The sequence below is a fragment of the Symsagittifera roscoffensis genome, chromosome 7 (assembly GCF_963678635.1).
Source record: "Symsagittifera roscoffensis chromosome 7, txSymRosc1.1, whole genome shotgun sequence".
In the NCBI taxonomy this organism is placed as follows: domain Eukaryota; kingdom Metazoa; phylum Xenacoelomorpha; order Acoela; family Convolutidae; genus Symsagittifera; species Symsagittifera roscoffensis.
This window is the reverse complement of record NC_087068.1, coordinates 47,144,905-47,162,271: the sequence shown is the minus strand read 5'-3', so window position 1 is coordinate 47,162,271 and position 17,367 is coordinate 47,144,905. Positions and strand designations below refer to the sequence as shown.

The window sequence follows — 17,367 nt, the reverse complement described above, 5'->3', positions numbered from 1 at the left end:
GAAGCTTCCAAATTTTTACTTTTCGAAATAACTGATCAAATGAGTGATACCAATGAAAACCGCAAGTGTTTTGTTAGTGTAGGAGATATGAGTGGTCCAATTTGAATCAAGTTGACCTTATGTTTTGCAATTACAAACAAAAACCAAAAAAAAATTTTCCTGGATGGAGATTTGAACTTGTCTACTACATACGAGTGTCCACGACAAATGCATTTGACCACCGACTTTTTTTCAATTTTGAACAAAAAAAAATTAAAATATTTCAATTTTAATTATTATGCAAGTTGAGAATAGAAAGTAAAATTTTTTCTCTCCAATCGGGGTTTAAACTTGGTCATCTGGCGTGTGGGACCAAAATATAAAAGCTCAGCTATGATGAGAGCTAAAATAAAATCTTTAAAGGTTATCAAAAATTAATCCATTATCCTTCTAACTTCCTGCTTTTCCTAGGAGACAATTGAGATTTCTCCCATGGAAATGAATGAAATTGGAACTTCCAATTTTGTCTTTTCCCTAGCTTGACAAGCAAGTCACAGTAGACAAAACCCGAGAAAAAAATAGCGGGGACTTTGCCAGACCGTGATTTTCCGGGTCATCGGCGTCCGTTAAAAAGTCACCGTTGCTCGTTTAAAGTGGACTGAACTCGCGCGCTTGCGCGTGAATAATTGGAAAGGGGTTAGAACAACGCCGACACTTGAACAGCTCGTAACACCGTAAAATCATGGATGTTTTAAATGTTTTTTTTTTTGTAAATTTGGGTTTTGTGGATGTTTTTTATGAAAGTATGGGTTTGGTGTTTTTAGGGTTTTTTTGGCTCTGTAAAAGCTATTGGGTTTTTTGAAAACTTTTTTCAAAAGATTTTTTCCTTTTTCTCAACTGCTATTTACAATTGCTGTTTTGTTTTTAGGAATATATCAAAAAAGTCCCAATTCCTCCCCGCTCGTTAAGTAGGTTCAAAATGATTGAATTAGATTCTAGCACGTATTGAATAGTTCGATTAACTTGCCTCAAATCTAATTGGAGCAATTATGGGCCGGATTATGTCCTCGCTTGCTCAATTTTTTAACGTCGGTTCCCTTTAAAATCAAAAGACTGATTTCCATTAAAACAAGTTATTAAAAATTAAAATTGAAAAAAAAATTAAATGAAAAAAAACTCTATTTTTTTAATCATTGTTTTTGAAAAAATTCCTCCCCACCCTTTTTTATGTACAGAGTGACGTGTTTAGCTTCTTGCAACTCTTTGAATGATCCAATTAGCTTGCCTCAACTCTTTTTTGAACGATCTATGAGTCGACTAAATCACTCATTTCCACAAAAATTATTGCTAGAAGCTAAACGCGTCATTTTGTATTTTACATTGAGTGTGAGGGGAAAAGTTATAACTTTTTTTTAATTTCGAGAAATATTCTCTAGATCTTTAATGGTTAAATTGCTTTTCATTCATGTAATTTTTAAACCAAACTAACTTTAAAGACAAATTTCAAAATAATAAAACGAAAGATTTTCATTTCAAAAACTCAAGTCAGAACATAAAGAGATATTCTCGGGTTTTGTGAAACATTATGAGACAAGAGCAGGCTACTTGTATTAGAACTTTTGATAATTTTGAGAAAATCTTTTTTTAACAGTTTCCGAAACTAATGCGAGTCAATCAAAAAAAATCCGAATGCCTGAAGCCCGGAAGGCTCCATACGTGTCCTTAAGCGTGTTTTTTGGCAGTATTCTGTCATTACATAAAAAAGTTTTCTCTTTAGAAAGCGCTAATCATTTGACTTTATTTTATTTTCATTTGATGACTAATGCTAAATTTATATCCAGTTACTGGAATCGAACAGTAATTAGTTGAGCTTCGTAATCTTCATCCGGGTCTAGTCTCCTCTGCTCAGATAGGGGAACTTTGGACCAATCAAATCGCGTGAACTCCATCACTGTTCTCTGATTGGCTCGTTTAGCTGCCGCTTTTTCGTCGTCTCCCATTGGTGGCCTATAAACACATGTAAAGTATCAACAGCAGTTCGTCAACTGCAGCTTTTTTGGCTTAGAAAAGTTAAAAACTTTAGAGATTGAGGAAACTTAGATAATTGTTCCGACTTTCGATACGAAAGTAACGGAATATTTGTGCTCGGGTGGGTTTTTTTTTTCTTCAGACAAATTTTGACTTTTTAACTAGCCATTTTTGACGGAATTTTTTATATCATTCGAAAGGTATTGTTGTCCTGAGCTCAAATTTGAAAAGATATTTCACCTGTGATCATTTTTCGTAAAAATACGGGGGTTTAAAGATTGGAATTTTGGCCAATTTGGGACAATTAACGCGCGATATATTTTGCGCTATTAACGCGTGAGCGGAGAGTTAATCCGTCTTATAAATCGCTCCAAATTGGTTTAACGAAGCGTGTTTGCCATAATTGATTTGTTACAAGGCACGAAATCTATCTTTTTGTACTTTATATGGCGTGTGGGGGGATGATTTTAATAAAAAATTTCAAAAAAAAAAATTCATTTTATTTTATTTCATTTAATTTTTGATGCTATTACTGCTGCTCCATAAACCTTAAAAGGCAGTCGGAACAATCAGGGCTTCGCCCTGATCCGAGCAGTCTTGTTTTCATTAAATTCGTTTTTTAAGTCTAAGATAAGTTTATTGTAACGCAGTATCATGATAATCCACCCCAAGATTTTAAAAACAAAAAAGAAAAAAATGTGCAATGTGCTTTTAATGTAAGAACAATTACATTTTGTAGTTGTTGCCAATTTCCTTGTGTGGTGCGATGACTAATCCGTTGTCGAGTCTGTTCAGTCTCGGCTTCTCTCGGATCAGTCGACCGAACCCCACCGAGTCTTCCATGCGCATCCTCTCCTGGGCGAATGTGCGCTTAGCCAACAAACGCTCGTCCTCCATCACGACTACACATAAATTTGTCCAAAAATAAACACATCTAGACAAAAAATAACAAGATTGTTCGTATCGAGTCGAAGCCCTGACTGCGTTTTAACTTCTATGAAGTAATTTGAAATAAATTGATTGATGAAATTTGCAAAAAAAAGGTTTCCATTTTTTTGAAAGTCATCCCCCCACACGCTATGTAAAGTACAGAGTGATAGATTTTGCATATAGATAAGCTTTAAATGGTGATAGGGATTTTAGCAGACCGGTTACACAGCGCATCGGTTTTTTAGCAGACTTGAAATTGACCAATGATAAAGTTTTTTTATTTGTTCGGATCAAAAAGGATCAAAATATCAGGTTCTTGAAACTTATGAATGCATATTGACAGCAGCCAGCGGAAGTCGTATTTGTAGACGAGACTGCATTTCCTTATTCGAATATTATCAAAGCTTTCTAGAAAAAAAATAAATTAAAAATTACTTCAGTTTTATTCCAGCATGAAGTTCAGACTTCGCAAACGTTCGTAACTTTAATGTAACTGGTCGATCAAAAACGTTCTACATTTCCATTGGAATAGTCCCAAAATCCAAAACTCTCTGAGATAGACAAAAAATTTTCTCACATTTTTATTTTCGTTGTTTTCATCCTGAATTTTTCTTTGATAAATTGCTGGCATCATAGTGAGTTTGCTTGGTGCAAAATGGCAAACTTCGAAAAAATTTTGAACTGTTGATTTTCAATATAGAAAATATACAACCCGAATTCCTGAGTTTTTCGCAAAAAAGCTCTGGGAGTAGTGAAACCAACAACCAGAATGTTGCCAGACAAGAAAGTTTTTCGAATATCCGGTATGACACCCGTCTCGTAGTCTGTGATAAAATTTTAAGACATGAAAACAATTCCTCAGCCGTTTTGAAAGTTCGATCAGCAAAACAATTTCTTATAATAAAACCAAAAATCTTAAGCCAAAATCAGTAGCAAAAACTAAAAGTTTATTTCTTTTTGATTTGAGAACCATCGGTTCTTGCTCAATCCCATAAACCATGTCGGCATCAAGTTTGATATCCGATAAAAGTTTTGGAGCATTTAGTACCTTTTTGTTTCATTTTGGGGTCATAACTTGACAGATATTTTGCTTATATTCACTAATAGTTTGAGGCTATGCAATGATTTTTGTTTAAAAAATCAAAAAACAAATTTGTTTTTTGATTTTTTTAACAAAAATCATTGCATAGCCTCAAACTAATTGCATGTCTGCTAAAAGCCCGATATTTCAGTTTTTATGCAAAAAACTTGACCTGCTGAACGAGCGGTTTCCCTTTTAGGTAGACTAAAGAGCAAGCCTCAATCCATTTTGTAACGATTTCTTATACAAAATAAATCTCCGCCTTGGCGTTAATAGAGTAGCACGTTTTGGGGATATCGTCAACAAAGCCCGAAAGACAAACTATGAATTTTAAGCTGAATATTGTATATCGTGTAAGGAATTAATGAGACCAATTAGCTTGCATCAATTTAGTTTTGAATGATTTTGTGGTAGGGGGTAATTCGCAACGCATAAATAATGATGAACGTTTCATAGCAAGCTTAAGTCAAGATAGTCTAGTGGTAAGCGCAACCCTTCTACGACCAGGAAGATCCATAGTTCGATCACCAGAGGTAATTTTTTTGAAAACTCGTCTGAATAAAAAAATGAATTTTATTTTTCTTACTTTCTTCAAAAGGGAACAAAAAAAAATCAATTTTGTCATTTTTGGCAGAGTTATGGGGTTTGAGCTTGGAACTACTTTGCCAAGTATGATTCAATTTTGGACAATTATCTCTCTATGAAAACTTTGACGAAAAAAGAATTATTTCATTACTTGCGGCACTCAATCTGCGCTTATTCATACACGTTACCAATTGCAAAATGACTCTATTTGTACTAATTAAAGCGGGTGTGGGATAAAATTAGAAAAGAAAATGCACAAAAGAATTAAACAATTTTTTTTCAACAATTTTTTCAATTCAAGACCTTTTCATCGATGTTGACGGACAGTCGTAAATTTATGTTTTCCCTGATACATTTGTTCTTTCGTATATCTCCTTTAGAATTGATTAGGTTATAAATATCTGATTTGACTGATAATAGATTGTAAAGATTAATCTTTCTAAGGAAGCCTGAACCTGAAATTCAAAATACCTTTTAGTGAATAAATTAAACTTGTCAATTTTTCAATCGTTAAGTTGAGCTTTTTTGGCACCAATATCTATGAAATATATCTAAATTTTGAATTGTTTTCTTTGAAATTAATAATTTTTTTCTTTTACATAACCCAACCTTTCAGTTACCTTCCCCATCCCCCCCCCCCTCTTATTCCCCTACCTGTTATCCACCTCCCGAATTTATCCTCCCCAAGTTTGAGCAAGTGGTTTTGAATAAAAATGGGATGTGTGGGGGGGGGGGGGGGGTGTAAGAATGAAGGAGGTAAGTGTGAACCTAGGAGTGAGGTTAAGTTAGTTTAGGAGATTTCGTATTTAGCATAAATTATATAAATAGAATTATATATGTTAATATATATAATTTTATATAGGAATATGTTAGATATGTGAATTATATAAATGTGAATATAAGCTATTGTAATGAGTTTTGAATTGAGTATAAACGATTCAAATTTTTGAAAAGCTCTGATTATAGTAGATTTAAAATCCATTTCGAGTTTTAAAAGTGTTATTTTAATCCTTTATAAAGGAACTGTTTTTGACTACCTAATCTAACATTATCAATTTTTTCTCGTGAAACTCTATTTTGCGGGTTGATCTCTTTATTTTCTATTTTCTCAACAAACGAAGCTTCTGTAACAAATTTGACACAAGTATTGAGCTTTTAACAATAAGCTTTAAATTGAACTATAAGCTTTTATTTATGAGTTTAGTTAGAATAATCCTCAAAAACCTAAAAACTGAGAGTCAATAATTAAGGAATTGTTTAGGCAGAGATGATGTCTAGCGGTCGGTAAGTTTTCTGCAGATTTGAAGCCGCCTAACTCTGCAAATTACATGATAACCACCATAGCTAACTAGAGCTTTTTGAACCTATTTGGTAGGGGTATTTTATTGATTAAAGTTATGCTTACGAGACCGGTCCAACACAATCACTTCAGGTAGATGATGAATCACGTAAGATCTGTACTGAGGCTCACTCGTCAGGGGGTTGTGGAATAAATCTGAAACATTTCCATAATTCTTGATAATCATCGCTTTTTTAACCAATTTTCCTATTTGCAAACTACATTTTCTTAAAATGAAAGCCTTAGTTCATCCATTTAAAAAAAAACATTGTTATTAGGCCTAATCATTTAGTCATAACCTTTTAATAACTGAAAAGTATTGTGACTTGAGTGACGTAATCGTTATGCGACAGTCTTATGCAACAACTTACTGAGGTTGTGAAGACCGTGCATGTTGGTCAATTCAGCCACCGTTTCTTCCATTCTGCTCAGCTGGTTGTTGTTCAAACTAAGAGTCTGCAAACCCGTCAAGTGTCTGAAATAGGGTTCAACAATGACTGACGGGTGGAAAAATATACCTTAGACGATCGCCAATAACGCTCTTTCAAGATTCTTGTCAATGTGATTGACAAAAGATACTCGTTCAAAAGTGATTGCTGCACATGAAATCCCAATAATTTGTTTATATTTTCAAAGATGTTTGTTTTCGAATTAATCAGAATCAGATGAAATGTAAGTTGAAGGGGAGATGGTTTTATGCTATCCACCTATAGCGCAGTTTGATGACGATCAATCCTAGTTTTAACCAGGCTGAAACCCCTCTAGGGTTTCCTTGTTTGCCAATATAATTAATTTGAAATAAGATTTTGATCTTTAAATCAACAACTTTAAAAACTTCTCTCTACCTTATTGTTCCGACTTTCGATACGAAAGTAACGGAATATTTGTGCTCGGGGTGGGTTTTTTTTCTTCAGACAAATTTCGACTTTTTAACTAGCCATTTTTGACAAAATGTTTTTATGTCATTCGAAAGGTATTGTTGTCTTGAGCTCAAATTTGAAAAGATATTTCACCTGTGATCATTTTTCGTAAAGTTACGAGGGTTAAAAGATTGCCATTTTGGCCAATTTGGGTAATTAACGCGCGATATATTTCGCGTTATTAACGCGTAAGCGGAGAGTTAATCCATCTTAGAAATCGTTCCAAATTGGTTAAAAGAAGCCTATTTGCCATAATTGATTTGTTACAAGGAGCAAAAACTATCCTTTTGTACTTGATATGGCGCGTGGGGGGATGATTTTCAAAAAAAAATTCAAGTTTTAGAAAAAAATTTTCATTTTATTTTATTACATTTTATTTTTATAGATTATTACTGCTCCTTAAACATTAAAAGGCAGTCGGAATATTCAGGGCTTCGCCCTGATACGAGCAGTCTTGTTTAAGTTTTAATTCATAAAGAGAAGGCAGGAAAATTAAAAGAAAAAGCGGCAAAATTTTTAAAGTTTCAAAAAGTCTCCTCCCAGAATGCTCTTTATTTCATCTTCCGGCTCCGATTTCACTTTGGGAACCATAAAAAGTTTTGATAAACTGCTATTGACTTCCGTCGAAACTACATCAACGATACAGACCTAAGGGAGTTCTGGATTGTGACGATGCTGTTGTCGGACAGATGCAATTCGGAGAGTCGGAAGTTGCCGGGCAGGAAGGACACGAATCGCAGTCGGTTCTGGTTCAGCCACACTCGTCTGAGGTTCTTGAACTCGGACAGGTCACACACTTCTGTGAGGTCGCTGCGTTAAAAATGTTTTACCAAAATAACACAAAAAAAATTTGAGGTGAAATCGAAAGTTTTTTTCTAATTTCGAATACTGCTAAGATTCCCCTCTTGATTTTTTTTCTGTATTTTTTTTCAAATCACTGCATTGCAATCGATCTAGCTTCTAAAAAATTATTCTAGTGTAAATTATGATTTGGCATATTTAAATTTTTTAAAGACACTTCACTGCAAAGATGAAAAAAGGACTAACAGTTGGGAAAGATAGAGATCTCTCACATCCTTGCTTCGAATCAACTTCTGCTTTTTCAATTGGTCAACGATACTCTGAAACAGAAATAACCTTTCTCAATTTTTGACTGCAGGCCAGAAATCGTGTGACCTAACTAAGATGACCAATTTGACCACAATGCAAAAAATAAAAAAATTTTGAATTTTTTTTTTCAAAACTTTGAAGAATTTCTGTAAAGTCCCTGAATGGAAACATTGCTTATGAAGTTTGTATCGAACTCATTTTTAGTATACAGTTAATTTTTTTTTTAAATTCAAGCGAACTAATTCGTCACACACGAGTAGCCGGTTGCAATGCAATGCAGCGCAGAATGCAATGCAACAAAAAAGACGAGAATTTTAGACTTTTTCCAAGTTTTTCCAGGAGTTTATTGTATCTCACTAGTTATTATAAATTTCTACAAGTTTCGGGTTTTTTTAATTGCGAGCATTCATATAAAAATTGCTTAAATATGGTTATTCAAAATTGTTTAAAAATAAGTTTTGTATAAAATCTTTGATATATAAGATGCAACTCGTTAAATTCATAAGGCAAAAACCCACTAGATTTTTTCTCAACCCAGAGCTTTATTTTATATTAAATCAAGGACAAACATTTAAGCTAAGAGCAGATATGATTTCATGTACACATTCGCAAAGGATTCATGACTTTGCGGTGACCTAACACTATAATGGGTAAAATTGTAACAGAAAAACATTTTCGCTCAATTTTTAGTAGTAACCAGCCTCAAATACACATTTTTTTTGATATTGAAAAAGGAAGAAATAGGGCATAACTTTCTATATAGATGCATTACCGAATCATTCAGCCTGTACATTCAATCTTAACCGAATCATTCAATCGTACATAGTACACATCGAAATTAATCTACAATTTAAAAAAAATTGTATAAAAAATTTTTCAAGCAAGCCATTTCTCAAAAAATACCAAGAAAAAGCAAAAAAAAATAGTCTTTAGGTACTCAAAATTACGTTATGAGCAAACCATAAATCTTTTTACTCCTATTTTTGCTCCTATTTTTTTGAAAATAAAAACCCTGTTGCTATTCAAAAAATAACGAAAAAAATTGGGCAAGATTGAAGTCTTGTTTTTAACAAGTTTTAGTGTCGCGACATTTTTTGTTAGGTTTAAGAACCTTTGTTTTCCATTAATAATCAAAACGGAAGAAAGATATGAGTACCGTTTGCAGATGACGGAAAGGGCAGGATACGCATTTGTTGTCAGAATAACCCAACTTTTCAAAATGCGGCACCATCATTACGAGGGCAAACTGTGTTTTCGACAACCGCACAATTTGTTGACTGTAAATAACTGGAATCCAGGGACAAGTTTTTAAAAATATTATAAAATGTAAGTGGATTCTACCGAAACATTTCTGGGATTCCGCGCTCAAATACGAGTAACGTAAATTTTGTCGGCAAATTAGTTTTGTCGAGGACTCCACAAAAAATGAGTTGTTCCGGATCCTTCAAATTTGAGTAGCGGATAAGTAGTAAGTGATGTCCGCAAATTGTAGACGGGTTCCGAAAACGTATATGAATTCGGCTGATTCCGCTGACAATTTGAGGATTAAAAATACAGTTTGTGGAAGCCGCTTAAGAGTGGCGGTTTCCAGTTAAAGTTGCGGATTCCTAAAAAGAGTAATTTTACTAAGCATATGCTAAAAATACACAAGGACATGCGATACACTCTTTGCTTGCGGAATTTCCAAATTCACTTGTTTTTTGGAGCAAATTACAGTTTTTTAGCTATTTGTTTGTGGAATTAAAAACAGCAAAGAAGATCAAAGAAAATGTGCCGATTCAGCACAAGTCTGTTTTCGGCCGATTGCCGAGCCGCGATTGTCCACAAACTACACAGTTTGCTCTCGTAATGGAGTTTCATCAAAAGGTCAAAATCAGTTTCATGAAAACTGTATCACTAGAGTTTTTTTAATAGAGCTTGTTTACAGAGATTTATGACTGGCGTTTGGTTCTATGGAGATCAACGCGGGTTTTTCTGACTATCCAGGAAACTTTTAGCCGTACGCGTAAAATTATCAAATCAGTTGATATTGGTTTTTTTAAACTGAACTTTCTGACGGACATGGATTTGATTACAAAAAGTTTGATAATCAATCAGGACTGGGGACTCACTGGTTTAATGAAAACGCTCAAAATAATGCTCATATCACTCAACGGCTTTCACTGGAATTTTTGGGCCCAAATTTTTATTTTTTTTTGTGACTTCATTTTTCATTTTAGCCTTGTGATCTATGAGTTCTGCTGAAATACTGCGCTTCTCTGATAAAAAGAAGTGCTATTGGCTCCGAAGCGCTTTTAGTAAATGGTAAGTCGGTCCGTTTAAATTAGTAGCAGTGAAGTAGTTTTAAGTTCGAAATGCTAGGAAAAATTCTAGGAAAACAAAAGTGGGGGGTTGGGGGGAAGAGGGGGGTTGGGGGAGGGACTGGAAAGGGTGGTAGCTCCTTTTGTCACTCTACTGACTTTACCTGGTTAGCTCTGTTGATACTGTCAGTGTTCATCTTGTTTATCAATTCTACAGCAGCCGCATTCGCTCTGGTGGGAGGCACCGTTTGCGTCTGTGTTTGCGTGATGTTAGTTTCTGACCGCGTTTGAGGCGGTTGCTGTTTCTCTTTCTTCTGCTGATGATGTTGGTTATTTTTCAGCGGATTAGCCTGTGTATTAGGCTGATGGCGATTATAAAGTGTAGTCATACCGTTACGATCAGACTAAAATCTCAAAGGTTTTTGTCACCTGCCGAAAGCCGATCGAATTAAGTATTATTGTTCAAAAATAAAACAACAAAAACAAAAAAAAAACGTTCCAATGAAAAGCACAATAGTGGAGATCTGCACCAGATTCTATAAGCTTAAGAAAATATTTGTTAAAACGCTAGAACGTTATAACTTACTATATTGAATGAATGGTTTTTGGTTTTTACCAGCTTGATTTGACCAATATGATTAAAAATATATTACGTTTTCTGTGCACTATAAGCGTTCTATATATGATACGGCTGAACCATAGATTTTTCAAACTAATCACTACAAAAAAGCTGAGCTACAAATATTTTACTCGTCTACTTAGTTGATTTTTAGTAACCGGTTAAATAAGTGGCAACAATTCTTTGTTCCAACAAAATGAAAAAAAAATCAAATTATCGTAAAATCTAATATTTTAGTGTGTGATATGTGAAGTGGAGAAGAGGAAAGTTTTGAATGGAATATTTGAAAAAAATGATACTAAAATCTTTTTAAAAAAGAGATCCATAACACACTTCTACAATCTTGATGTGCTTTTTGGGACCGTCATTCGGATACAAATTGTTCACAATTTGGGCCTAGCTTGGGCAGAAAGTCGCAGACGAAACCGCACTGTATCAATACACTAGCATTGATCCAATCAAGTTTTCACATGAAAATTTTTTTAAACTGAATTCAAATCGAGATCTAGACTATTCGTATCAGCAGGGGCGGATCTAGGACTTTCTCGAGGGGGGATTGGCGGATTTTCAAAAATTTTCGGTCGACCAAATTGGTTTTTCGAATGCTCTCCCAAAGCACTAAAAAAAACAGGCAAAAAGCGTTTTTAGGCACTTTTTGGACCAAAAAATTGTATTTTTTCGGCGCTTGCTCCCCCCTTAAAAGTAGTATATATTGGCACCAAAAGCGCCTTTAGAAAAATTTTAGGGTCCGTCACCAAAAATGGGTAACTCAAAATAGTACAGAAGGGGGACCCTTTGGGTCGGCAGGGGGTCGAATCCTTGAGGGGAGACGGGGCGTCTGTGACCCTCCCCTAAATCCGCCCCTACGTATCAGTAATAAACCAGTAGGCCGCAATGAGCCGTAGTTTTGTTTAATGAAACTTCAAAAACAAAAATGGGCTCTTTTCCAGTTCCCCCCTTTCAAAATACCGAGTTTTATGTTTGTTTTACGTGTTATTACAGCTAAATGCGTGATTTTACGCTGTAAAGTATGAAGAACAAATCTGTTCACATTTGTCGATCGTTCACCACGCCAAATTTCATTGCATTATGACTAGGTTAAATAAGCTTTTCAAAATTAAATTTGAAAGGGGGGAACTGGAAAAGAGCCCAAAAAAGAAAAAGTACATCTAAATGTTTTTTTTTCAGATTTTGATTTTCCAACAGGATCTGTAAAGTACAAAGACCAGCAACATATTGAAAGTTCCAAATAACTTGACTCTAACAACTTTTTTGAGCCGGATGAAATTACCGCTCACGAGTATATTATCCCAAATTGGGTTATAGTCATCAGATTAGTCCCAAATTCAGACCATTATAATTATAATGAAAAATGATCAATTGAGAAGTATTTTTCCCCGATTTTCGAAGAAAGTGACCAAATGTTTGTGCTCAGGGTGTTTTTTTTCTGATAAATTTCGACTTTTAAACTAGGAATTTTAGATGTTTTTTTTTGTATATCAACCGCAGTTGGTATTGTTGTCCTGAGCTCAAATTTAAACGTAAATTTCATTATTATATTCAAATCATATTTCGCATTTCATTATAAATTTAAAAATATGATAATTTTTGTGAGGTTATGGGTGTTTAAAGACCGTGAATTGGGCCAATGTGGGCTGAACAACGCTATCTATAAAATATTCTGATCTGAACTAGAAAAAAAAACAATATTTCACTTGTGATAATTTTATTGAGATAATGTGGATTTGGAAAATATCATTATTGACAAATCAGAGTAATACACACGCTCGAAAATTATACTTTTCCTTTCCAAATAATCCGGCTAAAACAGAAATGCGGCACGCGGGTGGATCAAAATAATGTTTTAATAGACGAAAATTATACCGTAAAAATACTTTTAATTTTTTTTTTACAAAAAATTTTCACAAATGTCTTTCCGAGTTTCCGTCAGACACTTCAAACGAAGTCAGAACATGCAGGGGCTCGCCTTCAGACAATCAGTATTTGTTTTTGTTCGGTAAATTAAAAGAGCTAAAGCTAAAATTAGTTGATATCAAAATAGCACGTCCAAAAACCATATTGTCAGCGAATCTTTTTAATGCAGACTACAGTAGAGACGGAAACATTCCGCCCAAAATTTGAGAGGGAGGATTCAGGACAAACATTGCCGCTCTCGTTGTGAGTTCTCAACGGGGTCTTTAAAACGAGTTCCATCTATCATATTTTTATCATATTTTTTATACTAAAATTGTTACCGAACAATTTCTAATGAGCCTTGCCAAATTAAAACTCTTCTACTTATTATTAAAAACTTATAACTCCGACAATTAAAAATGGGGCGAGGAACTGTTTATTCGGGTCTGTCTTTATTTTGTTTTCTAAGCACAGGTAAAACAAATAATAATCGGAATGAGTCGTGTGGATATATCATATTACGAATAATTCAGTTTTGAATGGAATGCTTTAACAAAAAAATCCAAACAATTTTCCAACTATTTAGACTTTTCCTCAAATTATTAAATGAACTCGCTTCGTTGTTCTCTCAATCAATCAGTATCTAGAGTCTTCATTCGCTAGCTCCGTCATGCGGGCGGTTCTACTCACTTTCATTTGATTCACCAAGAAGCTGACTTGTTGAATGTTTACAGTTCCTGGGATGTATCTGTACACAATTTATTTAAACTCTTGTCTTCTAAAAACTCTTCAAGCAAACTGTTTTTGCTAAAACCAGGTGTAAGTAAAACAAACCTAAATACTATTTTTTGTGAAAAGCGTTTCCACGTGAACTCTTCAACTTTGAATTGATTGTGTCAATTTATCTTTCTCGAGTAATTTCTTCAAATATTATTTCTAAGAGTTTCAAAAAAAGTTGACTAAATCTAAAAAATAATTTATCTCATAATGCCAGATACTTTGACGTGTATGGTTCGGGCCATCAAGATAGTGGCCATAATTGGGGCCATACTTACCATTACAGGTATCATTCTCCTGGTGGTGGGGGGCTTCAACTTTGTCCCTGCTCTCATGAAGCTAGGAGCCATGCAAGCAGCCGCTGCAGCTGCACAAAATTCAACAGGTGACAAAAATATTCAAAAATAATCATATGTTAATACAATGTTAAAAAAGAGGTTATAGGGGAAATTTAAGGTTTTCAATGAAAACTTAGATTTGCGTAGATACAACAGGTTTGTGCAGACGTTTGACGGTTAGCCACGATATAATCACGGTTAATTGTCAAACTTAGAAAAAACTACATAAAAATTGCTGTTATCTTTTTGATCAATATTCGTTTTCTCTACAAAACTTTTTTTCACAGAATTGAGTACGCTTTTTGTAGCTCTCATGCATATATAGCTGATTGTGGATCAAATTGTTAAAATGGCAAAACTGGGTGAAAGAAACGGAAAATTGGCAGTTTGCTATAAGTTCGTCCTTAGTAAGGTCGAAATTTTCAAAGGACGGAAAGTTTTCTGTGAAAGAGCAAGGAAAGGAAGGTAATTTTGAGATTTTTGTTCTTCCATTGTTGTTTTTGATGAACTTTTTGTCGGCAAAAGTATCAAAATTCAATGAAGACACAGATACAATGTTTTTGAGTCAGGTGACATGTCTTCAACTCTGTCTGTGGACTCTGTGACTTTGCTAGCTTCAACCCCCAATGCGACAGCCGAGGCAGAGGCAGAGATGGATCCCATGGTTCTGGGACTCCTAGGAGCCGTGACTGGAGGCCTCGTCAAAATGTACATTGGGGGCGGGCTCCTGGGTTAGCATTTGATTTTTTGTCAATAGTGGCATATCGCAAAAGATTCGCCAACAATTTTCAATCGTATCAATTTATAGTTATTGCATAATTTGACCAAGCTCAAATCTTACCTCTTTTGGTAGATCTTCATTGAAAAATAAAATAAAAAAAACGAATTTAAAATGGACGTCAAAATTTTTCACTTAAGCAAAAAATGATATAATCATCATGGTATGTGCAAAAAAATAGCAGTTTACTAAATAATTGAGTCATGCAATTATTTTAAATTTCTTAGATTTATCAGTTTAAAAAGATTCGTTTCCCCCTCTGTTCCAGGAGTGGGGTTGTCGATGTTGACTGGATGCCTGATTGTGTTCTGTTGCTGTGTGAGGCCACAGCTTCTAGCTGCAGCCGCGGGGGAGGGGGCACGCAGTATGCAGTACAATGTGGTCACACTACCCGGGGGGCACCACTTGGACTCCAAAATGTCATCCATGTAGCCGAGAAAAACAACAGTGGGTGAACTTTCCTCATCACAGAAGGAAGGACCCAAAATGCGCCAATTATTTCGACCAAAAAACTTTCATTAACAGTCAAAAAATAGAGTGATATTCTAATCAGATATTTCATATCTTCGTATAGTAGATTATGATTGGCTAGAATAACTTTTGGACATTCGGTCCTTCTGCTGGTATGAGGGACTACCCCGAAACAAACTTTATAGAAACAAAAAACAACATAGTTGAAAGGGTTCTTTTTCGTTTCGCAAGTTTACCGGCCACTTTTCACATGTTTTATCTTTGTTCACGCAGCCCCGCAAAAACACTTTGCGCATACAGTGAGTACTCTGCTCCAAAACCTGGATCCCCAATTCGCAAACAAGTAGTTTTTTTAACAAAAAAAAACAATTGTAAAGCAGCAGAAATGTCGGGCAAAACGAAAAAGGACCAATTAAAGAAATTTATAACCATAAACAATTAGTTGTTAAAACAGTTATTTGTATTTGCAATTAAGTTCACATATTTATTTCTAATTTCGATAATACGATGAATAATTCTAATATCCTACTTTTTTTCGACACCGCTTTTGACAAAAACTAGAGTGGTCAATCTGGGCAAAACATTTGAAGATGCTGGACTGAAGAAAAAAAAATTAACCAGACTTATCAAAAACTGTGCTCAAATTTGATTGTGATAAATAGTGTATAATAACGAAGGAACTAGAGAAATAGTTAATTAAACGATCAACAATCGTACACCGTAGAGATCAGTCGTAAAGCAGTGCTTTTAACTAAATATATTTTTTTTAAAAATAAGTATTAGCAACAAGCTCAGCGCATAGAGCAACCCACATGGATCGAAAAATCCCTACACACGCCAGAGGTTTGAATCGTGCAAAGTCGCAACATAACTCAAAATGGGTCAGACATATTCAAACATATAAGATGGGTCGCACAAAGTTGCAAAATGGGTCGCGCAAAAACAATTCTTGAGTCGTCCAAGAAATTTCTGAGTCGTCCAACTTGAGCAAAAAATTACAGCTCGAGAACACCTTTCCATGAAAATATTGCATTGATCAAACATCGCTCAAAAAGAGGTGTTTACCTCACACTGTAAACTTCAAGGTGAATTTTTCTATAAATTTAATTTAAAGGGTCCCACATCATTACTAAAGCAAATAAAACTTCACATGCATCATATAACTTTTGTAGTGAACTCGGACTAACAAGGCACGCAAATCTGGAAATCTAAAAATTTGAAAACATGTTCTCACTACAAAATATAAAATCATAAAAATTCATGCTTTCGTTTATGTCAAGCTATTCCCCACAATTTCAACTGAAAAACATAAATTATGATTTTTCTTGTTATGGGTTGTAAGAAAACTGCTGCTGTGCTGAAAACGTAGTAAAAAACGCGCTGAACAAAAGTGGTTCAAAAAACCTTAAAAAATTTGGTTAACCAATGTCTCCGTCAAAAAAATAGCCATTTTAATTAAGGATAATCAAGAAAAACATTCGCATGGTGTTTACTTTTTTCCTTTCTAAAAAGTAATTAAAAACCTTGTTCGGAAAATTAAAAACCTTGTTCCTTGTTCCTGTTCAAGCAAAAGCGAAATTACTGCGCTACGCAACTAAATAAATGAAAACATAACCCAAGATTTAAAAAAATGCTATCAAGTTAACAAAATATTTTCAAACTTTTGGCTCGAGCGAAATTTTTGGCTCTGTTAAGTCTCAAAAACATAACTAAGTTGAGTCGGAGTTTCAACTTTTTCAATTTCAGCGCATAAAAATGATGCAATGCTGCAATGTCTTATAAAAATTAAGTATCACAAAACACGTGGGATCTTCTACCGTACCTGTTTGTGCAAAAATTGACGGCCAATTAAAAATTTTGACTTATATTAATGTTATTGATGCCTGCATAGATGAGAACTTTTTTCTATCTGAACTGGAAAAAGTATTTGAACTCAAAAATACGGTCAATGGATCTTCAAACTTATCGATATGTTTCAAAAACATATGCTTTTTCCAATATCTATCAAAAGCTGTCTTTTCTCAAAGAAAAATTCTAAACGATGACTCGATTTAAATTTGAATTTTTAAGAAAAACTTTCCAAAAAAGATGCGTTGATCTACGTTAGAGAAAGTATCCGAAAAGAAAAAGACTCTAAAAAAATGTTCAAATAGTTCTATCGGGTCTTTCAAAAAAAACTTGACTCTATTTTCAAATCA

General features: G+C 34.4%; 2 protein-coding genes across 2 annotated transcripts; one reads left to right on the top strand and one right to left on the bottom strand.

The window, feature by feature from the left end:
• Window positions 1-1,758: 1,758 nt before the first annotated feature.
• On the bottom strand, window positions 1,759-10,963 carry LOC134851063 (leucine-rich repeat-containing protein 72-like). Its single transcript, XM_063866966.1, has 8 exons — window positions 10,859-10,963; window positions 10,437-10,676; window positions 7,910-7,983; window positions 7,511-7,672; window positions 6,314-6,417; window positions 6,009-6,098; window positions 2,738-2,909; window positions 1,759-1,986 (listed from the first exon to the last, which is right to left on the bottom strand). Exons 2-8 carry the CDS (start codon window positions 10,659-10,661, stop codon window positions 1,821-1,823), a joined length of 993 nt encoding a protein of 330 aa, XP_063723036.1. The 5' UTR covers window positions 10,662-10,676; window positions 10,859-10,963; the 3' UTR covers window positions 1,759-1,820.
• Window positions 10,964-13,597: 2,634 nt separating this feature from the next.
• On the top strand, window positions 13,598-15,488 carry LOC134851702 (uncharacterized). The gene is made up of 3 exons (XM_063867905.1): window positions 13,598-13,967; window positions 14,490-14,651; window positions 14,967-15,488. The coding sequence occupies exons 1-3, from the start codon at window positions 13,793-13,795 to the stop codon at window positions 15,128-15,130; spliced, it is 501 nt and encodes a 166-aa protein (XP_063723975.1). The 5' UTR covers window positions 13,598-13,792; the 3' UTR covers window positions 15,131-15,488.
• The last annotated feature ends 1,879 nt before the right edge of the window (window positions 15,489-17,367 follow it).

Coding starts and splice junctions, on each gene's coding strand:
- LOC134851063 (XM_063866966.1), bottom strand. CDS start 10,661: ATGACTACACTTTATAATCGCCATCAGCCTAATACACAGGCTAATCCG. Junction 7,673..7,909: donor GATCTCTATCTTTCCCAACT/GTTAGTCCTTTT, acceptor TTTTTAACGCAG/CGACCTCACAGAAGTGTGTG. Junction 2,910..6,008: donor GATTGTGTTGGACCGGTCTC/GTAAGCATAACT, acceptor ATTTATGTGTAG/TCGTGATGGAGGACGAGCGT.
- LOC134851702 (XM_063867905.1), top strand. CDS start 13,793: ATGCCAGATACTTTGACGTGTATGGTTCGGGCCATCAAGATAGTGGCC. Junction 13,968..14,489: donor AGCTGCACAAAATTCAACAG/GTGACAAAAATA, acceptor TTTTTGAGTCAG/GTGACATGTCTTCAACTCTG. Junction 14,652..14,966: donor CATTGGGGGCGGGCTCCTGG/GTTAGCATTTGA, acceptor CCTCTGTTCCAG/GAGTGGGGTTGTCGATGTTG.